The following is a 22,318-nucleotide window of genomic DNA, read 5'->3' as shown; positions in this document are numbered from 1 at the left end:
AAGTACATAACATCATCAAAACATCTAATGATTTCATAACTCTGCAAAACGTGATTTTATAGCAAACGAATGGGGCTTGCATAATAAGAGAAATTAGAGAAAGAAATAGCACACGAATGGCTTGCAGAATCGAAATTTGTAGAGAAAGAACAAGATATTCGAATAGAACGAACAGCCTAACCAGTAGCAAGAATTTTTCGATACAAGAAATAGAGTAGCTAAAGAACAGCACAGATGTAGGATTGAAAAAGGCCCCAGACAGAACCGTGGGGCAGCGGAATACAGATCGATTCACGTTTATTCAAAGTTCACATTTCACATTTTGCCTTAATCTTAGCAGAGTTCTCACTGTTTAATATAGAATTTGTTTTGATTTGTTTTAAAGTTTAATTTTCTTACGAATAGTGGTTTATTAGGAGAATAAGAAACGGGTATAAGGAGAAACTTGGTTTGCTTTGCTCAGTAGTAGTAGGTAGTAGGTAACATTTTATCTTGAAAGAGGATCTCGAATTAAAGCTTGATTGAATTTAGTAGGGGTTTTTGTTTTGTTTGCCTTACGAATTATGGGGTTCAAAATGTTTGGTTTAAGATTAAAAATCACACATGGCTTAAGAGGATTTTGAATATAGTTATTAAAAATTCGGAACAAATGGGACCGGTCCCTGACTTGTCCATTCCGCAGCGCTGTTTCTGTGTCCAGCTCATTCATGCACGCGCGCTCCACTTACACCTATACTTTGTTTGCTTGCCTAATTGGTTTCAAGTTCAAGTTGTCGTACGGAAAAAAAGAGTTTAAGGGAAGGATATTGATTTAACTATCATTTGATCTATGGCATTTTGTTTGTTTTATACACATCTAAACTAGGTTTTTCTCGCCCTTACTGCTGCTTGATCCACAAATGTTTCCACGCACTGAGGGATGCCCTCTGGTGCATTTTTGAGTGAGTGAGTGTATGTGTGTACTGTACATTTCAAAGAGAAGAGAACCATTTAGTTGCGTTTGCTTCCACTGACTGTGTTTCTGCCTAGTAGGATTGGATTGATTACAAGTTTTTTTGCGTTAATTTCTAGCCTTTGTGTTGTGTTTGGAGTGCATGTATGCTTTGCTTAGTTTTAAAGCAGATAGTCTGCCGCTTCCACCGCGGATTGGCTGAGATGGTGATGATCCCCGGAACTGTTCCTATCGCTATCATGGTGGTGATGGTGGTGGTGGTGATGGTGCTCATGGTCATGATGATGGTGATGATGCGTTGAGGTAGTTCTTTCTCGTAGGCAACAATCAATTGCTTGGCATTGTTGTTGTTGATGATGATGGTGATGGTGGTGGTGTGGATGGTGCGGATGTTGTTGCTGTTGCTGATGCTGGTGCGCTGCAGCAGATGTCTGAAGACCGTCACAGCAACCAGCAGGAGGGGGTGACGCCGGGGAAGCAGGAACAACGCAAACCGAGCGCTTTCGCTTCTGCTGAGCCGACTCGAGGTTGAGCGTTTTGTCGATGGCTCGCAGCCGCTTCTCCAGACTAGTGGTGGACAGAATTCCGACCTAAAGTAAGGAAGAATAGTTAATTAATTAACTTGCTGAAATTATGGGATCAAACGCTAATACCAACCTTTAAATGCTGACTCAACGGCAGGATCGCTATGATCCACCACGCCCACGCCGGTCCATCCACCACGTCTTCCCACTTTTCCTCCAGATCCGGCATTTTACCGAAGCTCTTGAAGATCTCACACTTGATGTTGTCCGGAAGGCTCTCGTGCCATCCAATGGCCTTCAGCAGGACCTTCTCATGCAGCTCCCGGATTAAATGCACCTTCTCCTCGTCGACGCCAGCGCCGGCGCCATTGGCACCATCGATGATCTTGTCATCTTCGATGAACTCCACATTAGCCGTATCGTAGCCATCCTGCTCGTGGCGAGCCATCACTCGAAACCGTCGCCCTCCCACGGTTGACAGGATTGAACATCCATCACCCAGCTGGACGCAGTCCCGGATGTCTAGCATCGTTCCATACTCAACGTATCGCTGTCGGCCGATCTGCTGCGGCAGAGCAATGCCAAACTGACGCTCTCCGCTTTCGATCGCCCTCCGGACCATCAGCCGGTACCGAGGTTCATACACGAACAACGGACATGGCACCGAGGGAAATGCAGTCGTACAGATGAACACCGGAACCGTCGGTTCCCGGTCTAGCTCCTGCCGGCGTCGCTTCTCGTACGCATCCGGAATGAACCGCTGCATGGCCACCTCGACAAATTGGGTCACCTTACGCTTAGACAATGAGATCAGTGTAGGATTGGCAGCCAGCAGGGTGTGGTTACTCCCGCTGTTGCTATTGTTGCTGTTGGCCAGATGGTGCCGGAACTGTTCGATCAGAGGGGCCATGCACAGCGGACAGGACGAGGAATAATCCATGCAGCGATCGAGGCAGATCTAAAGGGGGCGAAAGGGTAGAAATTGGAAATTAGAAATCTGATTGAAGTTTGTCATGGTTATTGCATTTCGACATAAACACACATTTTGGGCATAATCCCGGGTATTTTGGAAATTATTAGAATAATGAGCCACGCACAATGCATTCGGATATGATCCATTGCGATAAATCTAAAAAAATATTCTTATCACAGACAAACAGACGTAATTCTTCATTCTCATTTACACTGATTTAACAATCAATTCAAAATTCAAACCCCAATTTTATTTTCGAGTGTTTCGTGTGCAATTCAGTTGTAACTAAAACCCCTCTGCTGTAAAATTAATGGGTCCAAACCACGCAAAAATAATTCGAAAATTCTCAGGATTTCTCGGAAATTATCATAATTTCTCAGAAATTATCGGAATTTGTCAGAAATTCTCAGAAATTCTCGGAATTTCTCATAAATTCTCGGAGTTCCTCAGAAGTTTTCAGAATTTCTCAGATATTCTCGGAATTTCTCAGAAATTCAAGGGATATCTCAGAAGATCTCGGAATTACTCAGAAATGCTCGGAATTTCTCAGAAATTCTCGGAATTTCTCAGAAATTTTAGGAATTTCTCAGAAATTCTTGGAATTTCTCCAAAATTTTCGGAATTTTCCCATAATTTTCAGAATTTTTCGAAAGCTTATGTGTTTTCAACTAAATTGATATGTTTGGAGCTTTAATGAAGTTATGAAACTACACAGAAGTTTTTGAAACTACACAGAAGTTTTAGAAACTTCACGGATGTCTTAGAAACTTACCAGAAGTTTTTGAAACTTTTCTGAAGTTCTCGGAGTGTATCTCAAGTTTTTCAAACTTCGCTGATGCTTCAATAAATTTATTGGAACTTCGCTAAGATATTTGAACTTTGAGGAAGGTTTTGAAAGTACATTACATCTATGAAAATTCACAGAAGTTTATGGAACTTTTCTAAACTTCTCTAAATTGCGGTGAAATTATTGAAAATTCGCTGAAGCTTTTGGAAATTTTGCTAAAAGTTTCAAAACTTCGCTGAACTTTTAGAAACTTTACTGATTTTGTTTTGAATTTCACAGAAGTTTTTGGAGTTTTACCCAAGGTCTTCAAACTTTGTCGAAGCTCTTGGGACACCTCCAAAGTTCTCGAAACTTCTTCAAACCTCTTGGAATTGCTCAGAAATTCTCGGAATTTCACAGAAATTCTAAGAGTTTCTCAGATATTTTCTGAATTTCTCAGAAATTCTCGGAATTTTTGTGAAATACTCGGAATCTCACATAAATTCTAGGAATTTCTCAAAAGTTCTTGCAATTTCCCCAAAATTCTCGGAATTTCTCCAAAATTTTCAGAATTTCTCGAAGTGATTTAAACTAAATTGAAATGTTTTGAGCTATGCTGAGGTTTTCAAACTTCACAGAATTTTTTGAAACTTCTCTGAAGTTCTCAGAGCTTATCTCAAGTTTTTCAAACTTCGCTGATATTTCACTAAATTTCTTGGAGCTTCGTTGAGATATCTGAACCCCGGTGAAGATATATGAACTTTGATGAAATTTTTGAAACTACGTTACATTTATGAACTTTTACAGCAGTTTATAGAACTTTTCTAAAATTCTCTAAATTCGCTGAAATTATTGAAAATTCAAGGAATTTCTCAGAAATTCTTGGAATTTCTCAGAAATTCTTGGAATGTCTCAGAAATTCTAAGAGTCTCATAAATTCTCGGAATTTCTCTGAAATACTCGGAGTTTCACATAAATTCTAGGAATTTCTCCAAAGTGCTCGAAATGTTTCCAAAATTCTCAGAATTTCTCGAAAGTTCTCTGAGCTTATCTCAAGCTCTTGGAACTTTGCTGAATTTCTTGCAATTTCGCTGAAGTGATTAAAACTTAATTGAAACTTCTCTGAAGTTCTCAGAACTTATCTCAAGTTTTTCAAACTTCGTTGATGTTTCATTAAATTTCTTGGAGCTTCGTTGAGATATTTGAACCCCAGTGAAGATATATGAACTTTGACGAAGGTTTTGAAACTACGTTACATTTATGAACATTTACAGCAGTTTATGGAACTTTTCTTAAATTCTCTAAAATTTGCTGGAATTATTGAAAAAACGCTGAAGTTTTTGGAAATTTGTTGACGCTCTTTAAGCGTAGCAGATTTTTATGTTGGTTATCACAAATATTTTAATGTCTCCGAAGTTCTCCGAGCTTATCTCAACTTCCTGCAGTGTTTGAAAATTCGTTAAAAGTTTCGAAACTTCTCTGTGAAACTGTGGTGAATATTTTGGAATTTTCCTGAAGTTTTCGGAGCTTATCTCAAGTTTAAATTCTTGGAACTCCTCCAAAGATCTCGAAACTTCTTCAAACTTTGTTGAAATTCTTGGAATTCCTCCGAAGATTCGTCAGAGCTTATCTGAAGACTTAGGAGTGTTTTCAATTTTGCTGAAGTGCTTCGAGTTTTACTGAAAGTCGTAGAACTACTCTGAAATTTTTGAAACATTGCTGAAATTTCTGGAACTTTGTGGAGGATCATGAAATTTCGCTGAATTTTTTTGGACCTTCGATGAAGCTCATCTTGAACATCTCTTAATTTTTGGAAACTCCGAAAGATCCGAGAACATCGGCATAGTTTAAAAAAATCCTGGAAGTCCCAAAAACATCGGCAAAGCTCATAAATTGTAACCAAAGTTCGAATATACACGAGCTTCAGCAAATTTTCGAAAGCTTCAACAAAGTTTCAAGAACTTCGGCGACGTTTCAAAATTTTTAGCAATGTTTAGCTCGTAGAAATTCAGCGAAGGCCAAGAGCATCAGAGAAGTTTGAAGAATTGGACATAATCTGTGACAACTTCTGCAAAGTTTTAACAATTTATACGAAGTTCTAAGCATTTCAGCAAAGTTCGCTGAAAGTTTATGAACTTCTTTGAAATTTTCAAAACTTCACTGAACTTAGTTTACGATCATGAAATTTCCCTGAATTTCTTGGAACTTCCCAAAAGCTATCGAAGCTCATCTTGAGCTTCTCTAAAGTTCTCGAAGCTCATCATAAACTTCTCTAAAGTTCTCGAAACATCTCCAACAAATTCTTAAAAGTTTCGGCAAAGTTTAAACAATGTCCGGGAAGATCTGCAAAGTTCACCAGTAAATCTTCACCAACGTTCAAATATCTTAAACATAGCTCCAAAAAAATTAGTGTAGGATCAAGAGGTTCACTGAAGGTTGCCAAACTAGACATAAGTTCTGAAGACTTCAGCGATGCTTCAAGCATCTAAACGAAATTCCAACCATTTCAACATAGTTCAAAGCACTCAATCGAAGCTTTGAAAAATTCGGCGAAGTTTAAACAACTTGAGATAAGTTCCGAAAACTTGAGATACATTGGAATTACTCCTGGTACTTCGGAATTTCGGAATAATTTCTGGTACTTCGGAAGATTTTCAAGAGCTCTGGAGAAGTGCCAAGAACCTCGGAGCGGTGGCAAGAATTTCGGATTACATTCGGAAATTCAGTGCTGTTCCAAGAGCTTCAGCAAAGTCCCAAAAACTTAGACGAAGTTTGAAAAATTTTTGTGAAAGTTAAAAAATGTCAGCGAATTTCCAAACATTTCAGCAAAGTTTAACTAATTTCAGTGCAGTTCCAAGAATTTGACAGAGACTTCGAGAAAGCTCTGGAGAAGTGCCAAGAACTTTGGAGCGGTGCCAAGAATTTCGGATTATATAGTTCAAGTTCTTGAGATAAAGCAGCGAACTTCAAAATATTTTGAAAATGTCAGCAAAGTTCCAACAACTTCTGCAACGTTTAAAAAAGTTAAGTTCCACTTACTTCGGAATTTCGGAATAATTTCTGGCACTTCGGATAATTTCCAAGAGCTCTGGAGAAGTGCCAAGAACTTCAGATTACATAGTTCAATTTCAAAAACTTTATACGAATTTCAAAAATATCAGCGTTAAAATTACAAAGAGTTAAGCAAAGTTCCATGAACTGAAGATAGGCTTCGAAAAATTTGGAGAAATTCCGAAAGTATTCTAAGATCTTCGGAGAGATTCTAAGAAATTTAAGTACCTAAGACAAGCTCCGAAAACCTGAACTATGAATGGTTCAAGAAATTCAGTGATATTCCAAGTTCATCAAAGTTCATCAATGTTTTAAAAATTTTTAGCAAATTTCCAAAAACTTCAGCAAAGATTAATAAATTTCAGTGAAGTTCCAAGAACTTGAGAGAAACTCCGAAAACTTTTGAGACATTCCGAGACCATCGGAGCAATTCCGAGAACTTCTTAGCAATTAAAGCACTTAAGATATGGTCTGAGAACATGAGCGAAGGTCGACGAATTGATATGTTGATGCCACCGAGGAGTAGAGCTTCAGAGGCTGTTGAAAATCGGAGAAGAGAAGAACTTTTTTTTAAAGTTATATAATCATCACTGAACACTATTTCGATATTCGCAGAAGTTTTTGGAGCTTTGTTGGAATAGTTGAAATATTTCTGAAGTTTCTGAAACTTTGCTATCATTTTTAAAGTTCGCGTAAGCTTTTTGTTTTTAAGTTTGAAGTTAAGAAATTCAGCAAAGATTCAAGAAATTCAGTGAAGTGCCGAGAGTTTTAGCAAAGTTCCATAAATTTAGGAAAAGCTCCAAACATTTAAACGAGCTATTCCTAATCTTTTCGAACTTTGCTGAAGCTCTTGGAACTCGCTGAATTGTTTGAACATTTGCTGAATATCTTAACTTCTAATTTAAAAACTTTAGCGAACTTTAAAAAGTGTTAGCGAAGATCCACAAACTTCAGAATTGTTTCAATAATTTCAGCAAAGCTCCAGAAACTCCAGTGAAGATTATATAACTTCAACAAAAAGCCCCACTCTTGTCCGATTTGCAACAGCGTCTGAAGCTCTACTCGTCGGTAGCATCGACATATTAATTCTTCGGTACCATCGGAACGAAATCCGTACTCTAATTGTCAGATTGTTGTCGTGCAGGTGTCAATCCTCACTTTCTGGTTGCATCCGGCTTGTGGATACAATATTCTAGAAACACTGGAATAAGAGACCAGCGGAGACACTGTTATGATTCCAATCGATCTGTCAAAAGCGGTTCCAATCTGCAATATGTACAAATGGTTTGCTTCAATTAGGGAAGAAGTATTGAAATCTTTTAACAATCACTCATGAACTCGCTCGTCGGTGCATTGGCAAAGTCACTCGCAAGCAGTTACAAATGCAAGTGATGCCAGATGGTTATCTTGTTGCCAAATTCATGATTTTTTCTCCGCTCTTATTCCAGTGTTTCTACAATATTCAAACCACTCCAATGTTTTGCAATACGCATCAAGCGCATATGGAAGCATCTTCGAAGCTTATCACTTGTATAAACATGTTCAAAGTGATCGTTCAATAACCGTAGAGCTGTTTATTTTTGGTTGTTTTCCAGGACGAGATCCTCCACATTTTACTCCTGATTCTGCTGATTTGATGGACAATTCTAGCGTGTTAATCAAATGGAAGTGTTCCAGAATTGTGCGCGCTGAATCTGACTCAAGGTTGAGTAAATGTCATTCATGAACTGAGTAAATGTCATTCGAATATGGGTGACATTCAATGGCCATGATTTTTTGATCTTGCATGCAACACTGTTTGCGACTTAGCAAGCATGCTTATTTTCCGCGATGATGCCGTTAGTGTGTTCCATGGCAATCATTTGAAGGACATGTTGTTTAAAGAGTAACTTCTGTTTGTCTGTGTTCACATTGCTTATTGCATGGTGAATATCGAAAATGCGTAACATTTATGCAACCTTCGGATCCTAACCGAACATCACTTACCCAGCAGTAGGTATGCCCGCAGGGCGTCACAACCGGCCGCCACAGGGTCCGGCAGCACAGCACACAGTCGAAGTCGGACGTCTCGATCTGGCTCGGATGGGCACTCAACCGGACGGGGCTTCCCTCGGCCCACCGGACCGCTTCCAACTCTTTGATCATTCGGTCAACGAACGATCGCAGCTTCGAGTTGGGCCTTGGAATGATTGTTGGTTGCTGATGATTCTGCTGGACTTGCTGTTGCTGCTGCTGCAGGTGCCTTAGATACATTTGCTCCTTGCCGGATCCCAGCGGAACGTCCATGCGCGGGTTAAAAATGTTCAGATTGTACGCCGAGAGGGATTTCCGCCGGTGGTGCGGTGGATTCATGGTCTGCTGATAGAAGTCGTCGTCCATTTCGTCGAAAAAGCTGGACCGAAAGTAGTCCTCGTCGCCGCAGTCGGAGTGGTCCTCATCGAAGTCGCTGGTTCGCAGGCTGAGGAACTGTTTTTTCGCTTTGTGCTTGTGCACCGACAGGATCCGATGGTGGCGCCGCTTGCGGGAACTCATCAGAGAGTACGGAGTGCTGAAGATTAGCGAGAGTGGATCAACCATGCTGGCCGGGAGTTCCGGCTCCGATCGGACCGTGGCGAGTAGTTTTTGAAGATCCTACGGAAAAGAAAATGGGTTTAGTCTTGGTTTGCGCGATCGATTGAGCGATCGAGGGCGGTACCTTTGCGAGATCCTCTTTTATCCCGTTGGCCACACACATCGACTGTTTATCCAGGAAAATCGAAATGCAGTGGGAGATTATGGCTTGCTCGGATTTCCCCTGAGCTGACAGCGATAGGGCCCGGTAGTAGTGTGCCTGCAAGGAAGGAAAGAGAAAAGAAGATCTTGTTATTCATGCCATTCACATCAGACACAGAATGCTGCGGAGCTTGCCAAGATGAATATCTCTACACATGTTCAGCTTATGTTTAATTTAATCAAATATTTTATTTATTCGCGAACGGAAAGTTATTCTTTGTGTATTTGATCAAAACGCGGAGCGTGTCGCAAGGAACACGAAAAACAGATCCGACATGTGCATGCATATGACACTCACTCATGCCATGCTGACGGGAACGCAAAGAGACGTGAGAAAAGGCTCCCCATCAAACGTGACCCGATGGAAACGTGGTTTTGGTCCTCCGAATACGAAACGCGAATTCCGGGCGGGAGGTGTGATGTAACACAATCGAATGACTGACGATGATTTGAAAAGCCTCCGTGGCTTACCGACCCCTCCTCCCAAGTTCGCCAAACAACGGAGCTTGAAATCGTTTTGCAATAGTCCGTTGGTAGGAAGGTACAAGTACAATTGACTCGATGAGGTAACTGCTAAGCTGCCAATAATGGGGGATGGAGGTGTGAGGGGAAAGTTCTTACGCGACACCATGTCCTCTACGGGGATTTTCCCGTTGATGCTTTGCCCTTCAGGATAGGAAAGCAAACCCATCAGCACACCCCTGGCAACGAATCAAAGTCCGGCACGGTCGACGCTGGCACACGTAGGTATGCTTCCGGTGGAATTGAGTTACGGTGAGAATTTGAGACTGCAATGGCGTTAAGATTGATTGGTGGTTTGATTGGTTAACTGCGGATGGATTGAAGTGTACACGCTAGGAAAGATTGATTAACGTGGTGCTGTATCCTAGAATATTGTGGGTTGCCATAATATGGTCATATTGCTTATTATGCAATGGCCGCTTGAAGTTGCTTTGCCTATCACAGCGCAAAGGCAGTCCACTTCCATGCGCCTTTTCAAATGCCGTGCAAATTTTAAGTAATTTGCTGCTGAGAGGGGCTGACAGAATCGGGAATGCATTCTACTCATAAATGAGAAAATTACTAATGTGCCTTGCTCATGAAAGCTTGAAAAATTCTACTTTAATCATGTGCCGACAAAGTGTGCATAATATTTCATTTACACAGCTGGATAGATCGGACAAACGGTGAGGTTTTTTGGACTAGGAGTCAGAGGGCAACCCCAATCGTAAGCTGACCTTCTCAAGGCGAAAAGGAAGAACACATTGTGATCCCTAGGAAATGTAACAGATCATTTCGATTATAAATTATTGAACCATGATCAAAATTATTTTAATATCTAAAATCTATGTAACAGATTAGAATGATGCACCTCATGATTACTAAAACAACACCTGTAACCACTAGGCTGCAAGACCATTTTAATTGAGCAACTTAAAAACTATGTAAATCCATTGATTTTAAAATTTTATTAGCTGTTTGGCATTTTATCATTTTAGAACAGCACTTTATTTAAGACGGAGGACGGCATGAAGATGGCACATTAGGACAACCAGCAGGAACGAGCCAGGCACGTTTCAACTCCGCCCCAGCTCTAAAAGCGTGCTGTCTTTTGTCCAATCATCCTTTTGACTCCAACTCACCACGCGCTCGAGCACCTTCGCGATACAGTTGGTCAGAGTAATAGGTCGGAAAGCTGCAGGACCAGACTCAGATGAATTCGGCCTCGGAATCGGCACGACTACTCCGGTTCGCCAGCTGATAGGGTACACGCCACTACACCAAACTCTGTTTAGAAGCTCCAGTAAGGCCGACAACATAGTAGAAGCGATTCGAAGCGATTCGATGCGATAGCAATTGGCAAAGTGAAATGAAGCGGCAAGCAAAGCAACCTACGACATAGTGAAAGCGTTTTTGAAAACATTACAAGCTGAAAATTGCATTAGGTCCTAAGTAACATTGACAGATTCTCTTCGTCGACTTTCTCTTTGCATCCCCACGGCCATGTAGAATGTAGATACATTCCCAGGTATTTTCAGCACACAGATCGATAAAAGAAGCTTTTATCTAGCATCTAATATGACAAACACATCAAGAAACGGTTCTGTGTTCAAGTTATTAACGAAAGAGAAAGTCGACGAAGAGAATCGATCAATGTTACTTAGGACCTAATGCAATGTTCAGCTTGATTACAGTCGCGCGCAGTGCAAAATATTTATTCAAATTTGTTTCAATTCAGCATAGATTCATCCGATGAGGAATATTTCGCTTCCTCAAGCACGATTAATTTCGTAATGAACAACGAAAGAGAGTTTGTAGTTCAACCGATCAATCGAAATAAAAGGCGAGATGAGGATTTCTTCAGATTGTACGAAGATCTTCGTAAATATCCAGAAAAGTTTTGGTCTTACACAAGAATGGATATGGACACGTTCGATCTGATTTTGAATCTAGTGACAAACAAGATTATCAGTCCACTTGCGTTTGCAGGCGTCAAAGCACAACACGAAAAGCTCTGTCGCTTTGCTGAACGCTACACACCTCTTCGCATCGCTTTCACTATGATAGGTTTGGGCGATTCCCATAGAACGCTCATAGAGGGAGCGCTTATTGCCAACGCATCGAATCGCTTCAACTACTATGTTGTTGGCCTAACGCGATCAGGCAGCCGTCGGAGCATCGGATACCCTACCGAGTTAGGACCTGTAGAGACACTACGTCCTTTGTCGAGTGCCCACAGAAGCTCATCCAGGGTGCAGTCAGAACTATAGATGTCGTTGGTGTCTGAAAGAGAGTACACGCGATCAGTGGCGTAACCCTTACCTCAATCTACCTGTTCAACAACACTCAAAACGTAAACAAACAAAACAATATTGGTTCCAATGGATACAAATCAGTGAAACTAGAAGACCCTATGCCTGAAACTGATTTGAATGTAAACATGACCCTAAATAACGATTTCAAAGTTGTTGAACAGGTAAAAAGCGAGGTTACGCGACGCCACTGCACGCGATCCCGTTCCGCTCTTTCCTTCGCTGCTTGCAACAGTTAGGGGTAAGCTAGAGGTCGCCGATCTCTCGCAGTAGTGCTTCGCCAGTTCTTCTGCTACTTCTTCTGCCATGTCCGTGTAACCGTCTGGTCGTTTGATAACCGCCTTGTTGTGCTGCCGCTTACCTCTCAGTCGTTCTTTAGCTTCCTGCACTGCCTTCTTAGCGTCTGCCTTCGCTTCCTGGAACTGGGACGTGAAACGACGGATGAAAGCTGGAGATCCCCTAGATACAGTGCGTCCCATCGTTCAGGATACCCGACGGTTCTAGGTGTGAAGACAGAGTAGAAGTAGGAATATTCAGCGGCAGCGTGCAGAGAGCAATAGTCCTTCCGTCACAATGTATTTTTTTTTCTACGGAGGCTTATGCGATCGATCATTCTGTCCAATTCAGCAATGTCTTTCAGCAATAGAGAGTGGCAAATCGCAGCATTCCTTGATCCAAGAAATTGAATCCGGGCATCCGGATAGGCTCGGTATAAACGGCAGTCTTGATCAGAGATGTTATGTCTCAGAACATCCCGGCGGCGCCGACTGGTATTGAACCCATGCCTGCTGGCGTGAGAGGTAATCACGCTTACCACTACACCACCGGCGCCGTTACCGATCTCCTTCAATTCCTGCCACTTCGGGTATTCCACAAGGTAGCCACCTCGGCCCGTTGATATTTCTTGTGTATTTCAACGACGTCAATTTCGTCCTCGATGGTCCACGACTGCCGTTCGCAGACGACATGAAAATCTATCTCCGAATCCGAGCCATCGCTGACTGCAACTTTCTCAAACTCCAACTCAACGCTTTTGCTAATTGGTGCCAACACGACCGCATGGTTGTAAATCCAACAAAATGTTCAGTAATCACGTTCTCACGGAAGAAACATCCAATTACATTCAGTTATATCCTAGAAGGCGTTGACGTACATCGTGTGAATCACATTGAAGATCTGGGAGTCATCTTAGATTGTCAACTCACATACAGCCAGCATATCTCGTACGTGATCGACAAGGCATCCAGAACGCTCGGCTTCATTTTCAGGATAGCTAAAAGTTTCACGGACATCTACTGTTTGCAGTCGCTTTACTGCTCCCTCATCCGGTCGTTGTTAGAATACTGCTGCCCTGTATGGAATCCCAATTACCAAAACAGTGTACAAAGAGTAGAGTCTATTCAACGACGATTCATCTGGTTTGCCCTTTGACGATTGCCTTGGAGCAGGGCTGGAAAGCACCTCAGAGCGTTAGCAAAGCAACTTTGTGCATGCATCTCACAACACTCGACAAAGAGTGTGTGGTTCTCCCATTTACTTCGCACACTCTATTCCAACTGTGAGAAAGCGATAGACACAATGAGTGGTACACTCCGTGCGGCGCAGGGAGCGAATATAATACAACAAGCGCTAATGTCTTCTTTGATGTTTTTCAGACTTTGCTTACCACGACTGCATGCATTGGAGATGAAGAAGGGCATAACAAAGAAGAATTTTGTCTATTTGCTGTGTTTCCCGTTTGCAACCCTACACTGAGTGGCGCTCTTTGCGTCGGAGTCGTCGGAGCGATGGCTACACATTGAGCTTTCTTTATTTCTGGGTGTGTGTCTGTCTTCTCTTCTCCGCTGCTTTAAACTTGCGCAGGGTGAAAAACAAGTCAACTTTGTGTTTGCTTGATTCTCACTTTGTATATTTCAGATATGATCAGATGAAAGCCCTGCCTTGGAGGGATCCTCATCGCCTGCCAAGCTACACAAGTCGGTGCCAGTTAATTCACCTGGATCCTTTGTGGAGTCGAAGAGATTCGACAAGGGCCCTGTTTGTGGCAGACATTCTCCAGGGCAGAATCAATTGTCCTTCTATTCTACAACAAATCGACGCTTACGTTCAACCACAAGCACTTCGTAACAACGCAGTGCTGAGGATACCTTTTCGTCGTACAAACTATAGTTCGTATGTTGCTATCAATGGGCTACAAAGGGTTTCCAATCGTGTTGCTTCCTTATTTGATTTTTACTTGGCACGCAAGACACTGCGTCAGAGATTCCGTGACATATTTTTAAGAATTAGGAATTAAGTTGGACTTCACGGCCTTTGCAGCTTGTTACTTCTGGACTATATTGTATTTCCTAGTATTGCTTAATCCATCACTAGGACTAAACCCAGCATGTGGATGTATAACCAAATAAACAAATGCAAACGAAGAAGCCGGTCGACTTGCCGGAGGAGTATGAAATAATCCGTCACTCAACATCGGTATTCCAGGAACAGCTGCTATTAAGGCAATGAACAAAGCCGTAAGTGAACAGTGGGAACCACGATGGGCGAAACTACTCATCTGCGCATCGGCCATACCTGTGTGACACAAGAATTTCTATTGAAGAAATCATCGCAACCGACATGCGAAAGCTGTGGAACGGTTATCGATGTCCGGCACGTAATTCTACACTGCACGAAATTTGAAGTAGTCAGGACGAAACATGGGATCGATCCAACTAGTTTTCACACAGCACACATGCAACGATGATGACAGTGAAAAGCGATTGCTGAATATCCTGCATGAAGCTAATATCTATCGAACATTGTGAAAACGAGGAAAAGATAGTAGCGGATTAAGAGGACGTTAAGGACAACAGCAGAAAACAGAGGATGATGGAGAAGAAACATGCAAAGTGGGAGCAGAAGTAGACAATTATGGAGAACAAGATGAAGAAAGCGGGGCAGAAGATCAAGCGAAAACGAAGAAAAATCAAAAAGACGCAGAAGAGGAGTCGCCTAAGGACAGAAATCTAGACCAACAATTGAAATAGGCGGAACAACCAAACGTAAACAATGGCTTTAAACACAAATTTCTCGAGAAAGGATTAAAGTGGATACAGACCTTAGTTGTGAGGAGAACTTCAAGCGAAATCTAATGAATGCTTCCAATGTAATTCTAAGGACCTCTTGATTCCTGATAAATGCTCAGGAGAAATACAAGGGGCCGCCTATGGAACAGAATATAATACAAATGGTGGAATCAAACTATCGTCAAAAACTAATGTTTAGTATATCAAAATCAAAGTTGCTATGGTTTGGGTAGCTGATGCATGGGACATTGTACCGGTTTCTTCTATTGCTAAGTCATGGAAAATGCTGTACAGAGAAGCCAAGTTTGACGAAGAGGATAACATTCCGCAATCGGTTTTACAAGAATGCCTCCTTTGGGTCCAGCAAAAATTTATGGAACAGGCCACTTTTGTACAGAAAGAGGACGTGGAGTTTGATGCTATCAGTAACGAGGATATAGTGAACAACGTTCTGCATCTTAAAACATCGTTCTATGATGGTGACAATACATTTTCCACGACGCAAGGTGCGTTGTATATGATCGACACTGTTATCAGTTGGGCGCACGGCGAATGAGAACGACCCAAATTTGAGTTTAGTTCACTCATAATCGCCAAAAGTGCAGGAACTCAGCGATGAGTAAATTTGTCTCATGGTTAGGGAAGTTGAGAAAATTTCCAACCTGGGAATGGAACATACAGAGTTCTTAAGGTGATACGATTCAGCGTCCACAGGCACTTTCACTGCCACTTAGAGTTTTCTAGGGAGTTAATCTCGGGCACTATTGTGATTTGAGGCACTAAATTGTCATTACAGTTTTGTTATTGTATGTTTTCCGGTAGCAGATAATGGACTCCTGGAAAAAAGCGAAGTAGAACCAGAGCCCAAGGTTCTGGATCGTATCACCTTAAAACAATTTCTATGTAAAAATCCCTTCAGACCGATCACGCTTGTCATAGTGGTCTTTGGTTTTTTATTCATGATTCCGTTATAAAAAATCTGGGACTTTGAACAGTTATCTGAAGTCTTTGACTTGGAAAATTGGTAACTACACTGCAATGCTCATTTCTGTTTGCAAACTTTAAACATATCAAACAGAAATGAATAAATAGTGTATTACTGAATTATAAGTGGGGATGGGTGGCATTCACTAGCCCGAAAATACCCTCCACATGCTAGCCTCTTCACCAACCATACATCAGTACACACTTATCGAGTCAGTAATTTTTACCGAGTTTTTGAATTGCGGAACTCTTCGGTAAAATTTAAAAAAATCTGTGAAAAATTCAAAGTTGAGAAAATGTGTTACGAAAATTTACAGACTAACTTCTGTTAACCCCGTGTAATGATGAAAAATAAAAAAAAATCAATTTTATCCCATCTTTACGAATAACAGTCATTTGAATTTTAACCGAATCAGTAATCCAAAAATCCAGTAAAAATACTAACTCCTGTAAAAAATCTAAGTGTGTATACAGATGCAGCGGAGCTCCATCTCCTCCATCGAAACAGCACCGCAGCTGAGCTACGAGTGCTATGAAATAAAAAGGACATCGACTTATTACCACTACCTACTTCCCTTCCTTTCCACTCTCAGAATTTGCCGATTCGGTGTCTCTCGTTGTGTTTTCTGCTGAGACTGAGCAATATTCGATACCGCGAAACATCTCCGCAATTATGTTTTCTTTGGGCGCAGGAGATGTGCGGTCATCAAAAGTTAAGAATGTAGCTAAACATTTACAATAACATTCTACCAAATTTTCATTTGCGTAGTCCACTGCAACAGCCGAACGTACGATCGAATAGGGTGACTATAGCGCATTTTATGAAAACGTCACAAGTTTTTATGGCTGTTTTAAATCAATAATTACGAAGAAACCATAAAACCTACAAGGTTACTACCAAAGGCACAAATCTAGGGAACTGCATGGAATATGTTTACTAGAACAACTAAATAAACAGAAATGAAAATTTTCAACTTAAAAACACTAAAATGTATGAAATTTCACCCGTTTTTTGGTACTTTCAACATACTTTTCAGTTTTAATGTATGATAATTAACTTTAATCGAGTTCTTTTTCAAAGAGCATTGATAGCTAAGACTTTAATCTTTCATTTGGTATGTTGAAATCAGAAAACCAAATAAAGATCAAAAACATATAGCTAACCAAAATTGGCAATACAAAAAAACATAAAATGTTGAATAACTCACTTAGCAGTCATTTCCAACCCTATGTTTCATAGGGATTTCTTCATAACTTAAGGAGCTCTATCTACCCTAAAAATATGTAAAACCCGGAACCAAACACCCTGTATATAACAAGTGACTCGTTTACATAGTAAACCATTAACTTTGATCTACACCCTCCCTTTCTTTAGCCACGGTCATTCGAGCCTAAAACTGCAGATAATCAAATCGTGGATAATCGAATCCTCCGATAATTGAGTTTGCGTATAATCTAGTCCGATATGTATATGGTAAGGATCATTTGAAATGAAGCAGTGCCACCTAGTGACACATTATTGAATCAAACTATTCGAAATCTGAAATTATTAACTCACCTCAACAACTTTGCCAAAGACGAAAGCTTTCCATATCTCGAGCAACATGTGAAAAGGGCCTACAGGCCAAACGTAAACAATTACTTTGAATGTTGATTGCTCACGAATCACGCAAACTAACTACATCGTCGTCGTCGTCGTCGTCGTCGTCTTCTTTTTCTTCTTCTTCGCATTTCAAGCTTATTGCATATCGCATATTAGCTTATTGCATGCTCTCAACTTAGTGTTCTAGATGTACTTCCACAGTAATTAATTGAGAGCTTTCATGTTTGCTTTAGTATTATTGTGTGGCAAGTACAATTATACTCTATGCCCAGGGAAGTCTAGACCGGACCGGGAATTGAACCCAGCCACCTCCAGCATAGTCTTGATTTGTAGCTGCGCCATTACCGACTAAGCCAAGGGAGACCCCAAACCATATGATACAACAATCTTCATCTACCAGATGCTAACGGTGAGAAATAACCGTTTAAACTTATTGTTTAGATTCTACACATAGGCCCTTTTCACAGGTTGTTCTATATATGGTCAGGATGAGTAGTAAGTAATCATTTAAAAAAATATTTTGCTCACTAGTGCCTACTTATGAGTTTGTTTTAAAAGACAATATCCGCCATTAGAAAGGCCTCATTGCAATTGATAAGATGGGAATTTTCCATGTGTTCAGGAGCTGTAAAATATAACTAAACAATATTTTCCTCCCTAGTGCCTCCTAGTGAGCATAATTTTAACTAAATGACCCGCCATTTAAAAGGCCTCTCTCGAATGAGTAACTTTGCCGAACACGGGGAATTTCCCTATGGTAAGGATCATTTGAAACGAGGCAGAGCAGTATGTTGCTCACTAGTGCCATCTAGTTCCACATTATTGAACCAAACCATCCGCTATCTTGAAAGACTCACTCAACTCAACAACTTTACTGACATAGTCATGATTACAATATATTATGTAAAACAGTATTTATTTGCTCACTAGCGCCATCATTTGAGACAATTAAGAACCAAAATTACATCCATTAAATCTTCTCACAAAAGTGAACATGATTGCCAAAAACATAATCACTCTATTGTGTCAGGATCATAAGAACCAGATCCAACTTCATGGTTTAATAGAATTCTGCGTTTCATGGAATTCAGCAGGATAAAATCTAAAATTTGAATAATTTTTCGCCATATAGCCTTGAACTGCTCCGCACCAATTAACAGGCTATAAATTATCAGTATACAGACACCTCATGTTCAGATTGATTTCCTGTGGAGCAGATTTCTCCTGCCATTCCAATCAACCAATAGATCAATGCTCTTGGAACGGTAAATCATGCTGTAGCATTTATCTTCTTCTCTGGAAACTTTTTCCCTTTCATTGAGCCACAGAAACATACAAACCCAAATCTGCAACAATTTATCAATCCATTAGAACTTTACTCATTCCATAGTCGTCGTTGGAACGATTGTTGCGTTTCTCTTCAATTTATATATTCACTCGACTGGCAAATCTACTCCGCGGTTATCTCGCAAAAATTGTTCCCGAACGAGCGATCCCAGTCCTAGTCCCACATTTGCTTCAGGATCATTAATCTCGCCCGTTTCGAATTTCCTGGCACACGTGAAAATCGACACAAGCACCGTGCGTCTCCACCAGCCGCCAGGCCTAGTCCGAAGGAGGAGTGCGAAGAAATACCACAACAAGACTAATGGAGTTGGACCGCACCGGGCGTATTACATTCATTTGTCACTTGTTGTGTGCTACCGATGATGTCGAGCGATTTGCTGACTGTCACCGAACGGAAAAAAATCACCATCAAATTTCGAGTCGATTCGAAGTAGGTAAAACAAGATTAAGTATTAACATATTGAATCGAAGATAACTTTGTCCTCACCAATCAGTGACGCCAATGCTACCAACTTCCAAAGAGACAAAACCAATCGTCAATCGCATTCAAGTTAGCTTCAGCTGCTCGTCAGTCCGGGAAAACAGTCCAAAATGCACCCCGGGGGCAGAGCATTCCCGTTTTTAATTCATAAATTTGACAAACTACCTTAAAGCACTTAAACTGACATTTCGGCGTAAGAAAACCCAGAATTAAGAGTGGAATAGCTATGAAAAACCACGCCGGGCGTTTTGCTCGGGGTTGCATTTGTCCCCCTATTCTACACTATCCAAATTCCACATGTAGGTAGGTCAAAGACGGCGATGGTGATAGGAATGCCAAAAACGTGACACTTGTCTTTTGGAAAACTTTTCTCCCATCCATAGGATGGCGAATAACGATGAAAACGCGTGACTGACTGGAATATTGAATTACAGTGGACGATGACCACTGACTGCCCCCGGTGGTGGATGATTACAGGTTATGCCATCTAGTGCATTGTTGTGGTGGTCGCAATCCTTGCCATGCTGGTATGCTGTGTGTGAAGGAATTCCTCAGCCAGGGTGCCATCTGTTGAGGATTGAATTTGGTGGAGGCGAAGCAGGATGCAAAGGAAACATTACGTGCGAGTAAGCGAAAACATATTCAAACAAATAAATATAGATTCCGGATTAGAAGCAGAGACAGAGAGGAGGACGACGTTCAATGTGAGTTGGATGCACATGTTTTCGTAAACACGGGAATTGGACGTAGCGCTGGTAAAATAATTGTCTATTTTTATTCGTGTTTTTTTTTGTCTGTGATTTGGTGCTGTTATTCATTTGCTATAATTTTGTTTTAATTACAAAAGTATTAGAAGTAATGAAGTTATTTTGTTTAATTTAAACTTTAATTTGTTTGTTTTATTTAAACGTGTCAATTTCGCTTCCAGAGAATCACAATTAGTGATTTTATCATTCATGAGCGTTCATGAATTACAAAATCGTTGACTATGGCTCTCTGGAAGCGAAAATAACAGGTTTTATGTTTCAAACACATACACTTTACTGAACAATGGAAATTATAGCGAATTAATGACATAAACCTTGCTGAGAACTACTGTTAAATCTAGCACTTTGAGCAAGTAAAGGCTGACTAAAAGTAAATTGGTACGCACAAAGAGACCTGTAATTCGTGACTCAAAAAGGCGCAAAAGTCCATTAATGATTAATTTACGGACTTTTATTCAAGCTTCAAAGCTACAGCATTAGATGGTTACATTTCTCCAGTTCGAACGAAATCTAGAACATTCCTCTTGATGGAGCCCATCAGCGCCCGCACATTGGAAACGGACACGGAATCTGCACATTTCTTCCATTTTTCCCGCATTTGCTGGATGTCCATGACTGCCCCGCCGCTTCGTCAAAGTCGCTACTTTGAAATTGCCCAGTATTTTCGATTGGTCAGTGGATTAATTAGCTTGGGGACAAAACCGATCTTGTTGGCAGCATACCACTCCAGAATCACCTTGAAGTAGTGACAGCTGGCCAAATCAGGCCAAAAGATGACTTGGCCCCTATGCTTGCGGATGAACGGCAATGTACGCTTTTTCAGGCATTCGTCAAGGATGTGACGAATGGTTCCGTTTGAAGCTTCCCGGCCTTGCACGCTTTTTGGCCACGGAATTCTGGTTCATGTGCCGGTTCGGATGTTTGCTGGCTTTGTACGACTTGTATCCTTCCCTGGCAAGGATGTTCCGCACCGTTTGAAAATTGGCGTTGTACCTTCTGGCCACATCTCGGATCGAAGGACCGGGGTTGACTTTAACGCACCTCAACACCCTGTTGCGCAGCTGACGATCCCTGGTTCCAGTTTTTTCGTAGGTCCGCTGATTTCTTTCCACACTCAGGGTTTCCTTGTAGGTTTTGAGCACTCGACAAACTGTTGTTTTCGGCGTCTTCAGCACTTTAGCCTGCTTGGAACCGGACCACTCTGGATTTTCCAGGTGTTTCTGCACAATATTTTTTCTTCTTTCGAGTTCCATTTGACGTTATTCCTGAACGCGATCGACTACTTTGATCAGACTTGCACCAGTTATGTCTATAGAAGTGTAAACAAACCACTGTCAAAGATTTTCGATTCCCAAAACTAGAGGCGTGCTAGCGGCGTCCGAGGGGCGTACCAATTCACTTTTAGTCAGCCTTTATAAAGATTTTACAACTAAAGGGTGTCCACGATGAAATTGCCACACACAAAATTGATTCGCAAAATTCGAGTTTTCATCCGATTGCCATCAAATTTTCAGGGATTGAGAAATAACTATTAAACTTCATTTTACCATTTTACTCGTATTTTATTTACAGTCCATACGCAAATGCCCACACCTTGGCCTTAACCCCGGCCATAAGATTCTGCACAACCTGTGAATCAACCGTTTTTTGCATGTAAACCCATACTTTCTTCAGTTCTTCGACTGTCTTCACTACCTTAGGTCGTTTAAGAAGGTGCTGCTTCATAATCGCCCAGTACTTCTCGATGGGGCGGAGCTCCGGAGTGTTGGGAGGGTTGAACATTTTCGGCACGAAATTGACCTTATTGTCCGCATACCACTTCAGCACGTCCGTGGAGTAGTGGCATGATGCCAAATCCGGCCAGAAGATTGTTGGGACGTTGTGGGCCTTCAGGAGAGGAAGCAGCCGCTTCTGGAGGCACTCTTTTATGTACACCTGTCCGTTCATCGTGTCCTGGGTCACGAAAGGTGCACTCCGCTTCCCGCACGTGCAGATGGCTTGCCAAACCAGGAATTTCTTCGCAAATTTGGACATGTTCTGAGTGCGGACATGCTCCGGAACGTTGAACTTATCCTTGGCCGTGGAAAACAGGTTGCCGGGGATCTGTTTGAAGTCGGCCTTCACATATGTTTCGTCGTCCATGATGCAGCATTCAACTTTCGTCAGCATGTTGAGGTACAACTTCCTGGCACGGGTTTTGGCGGACTTGTTCTGCTT

General features: G+C 41.4%; 1 protein-coding gene across 3 annotated transcripts in view; it reads right to left on the bottom strand.

Moving 5' to 3' along the window:
- Positions 1-242: 242 nt before the first annotated feature.
- Positions 243-22,318, bottom strand: part of LOC135700312 (uncharacterized) — a 202,707-nt gene continuing 180,631 nt past the window's right edge. For all 3 annotated transcript variants that reach the window (XM_065220786.1, XM_065220787.1, XM_065220788.1), the window contains exons 4-7: positions 8,962-9,096; positions 8,253-8,897; positions 1,610-2,434; positions 243-1,542 (exon numbers count right to left, since the gene is read on the bottom strand). In XM_065220786.1, the coding sequence (XP_065076858.1) occupies positions 1,114-1,542; positions 1,610-2,434; positions 8,253-8,897; positions 8,962-9,096 (2,034 nt within the window). In that variant the 3' untranslated portion in view covers positions 243-1,113. The remainder of the gene's footprint in view (positions 1,543-1,609; positions 2,435-8,252; positions 8,898-8,961; positions 9,097-22,318) is intronic.

The sequence above is a fragment of the Ochlerotatus camptorhynchus genome, unplaced genomic scaffold, assembly GCF_037179485.1.
Source record: "Ochlerotatus camptorhynchus isolate MF236.1 unplaced genomic scaffold, CSIRO-AGI_Acam_v1.1 ptg000132l, whole genome shotgun sequence".
Taxonomy (NCBI): Eukaryota; Metazoa; Arthropoda; class Insecta; order Diptera; family Culicidae; genus Ochlerotatus; species Ochlerotatus camptorhynchus.
This window is presented reverse-complemented; position numbering and strand designations above follow the sequence as displayed.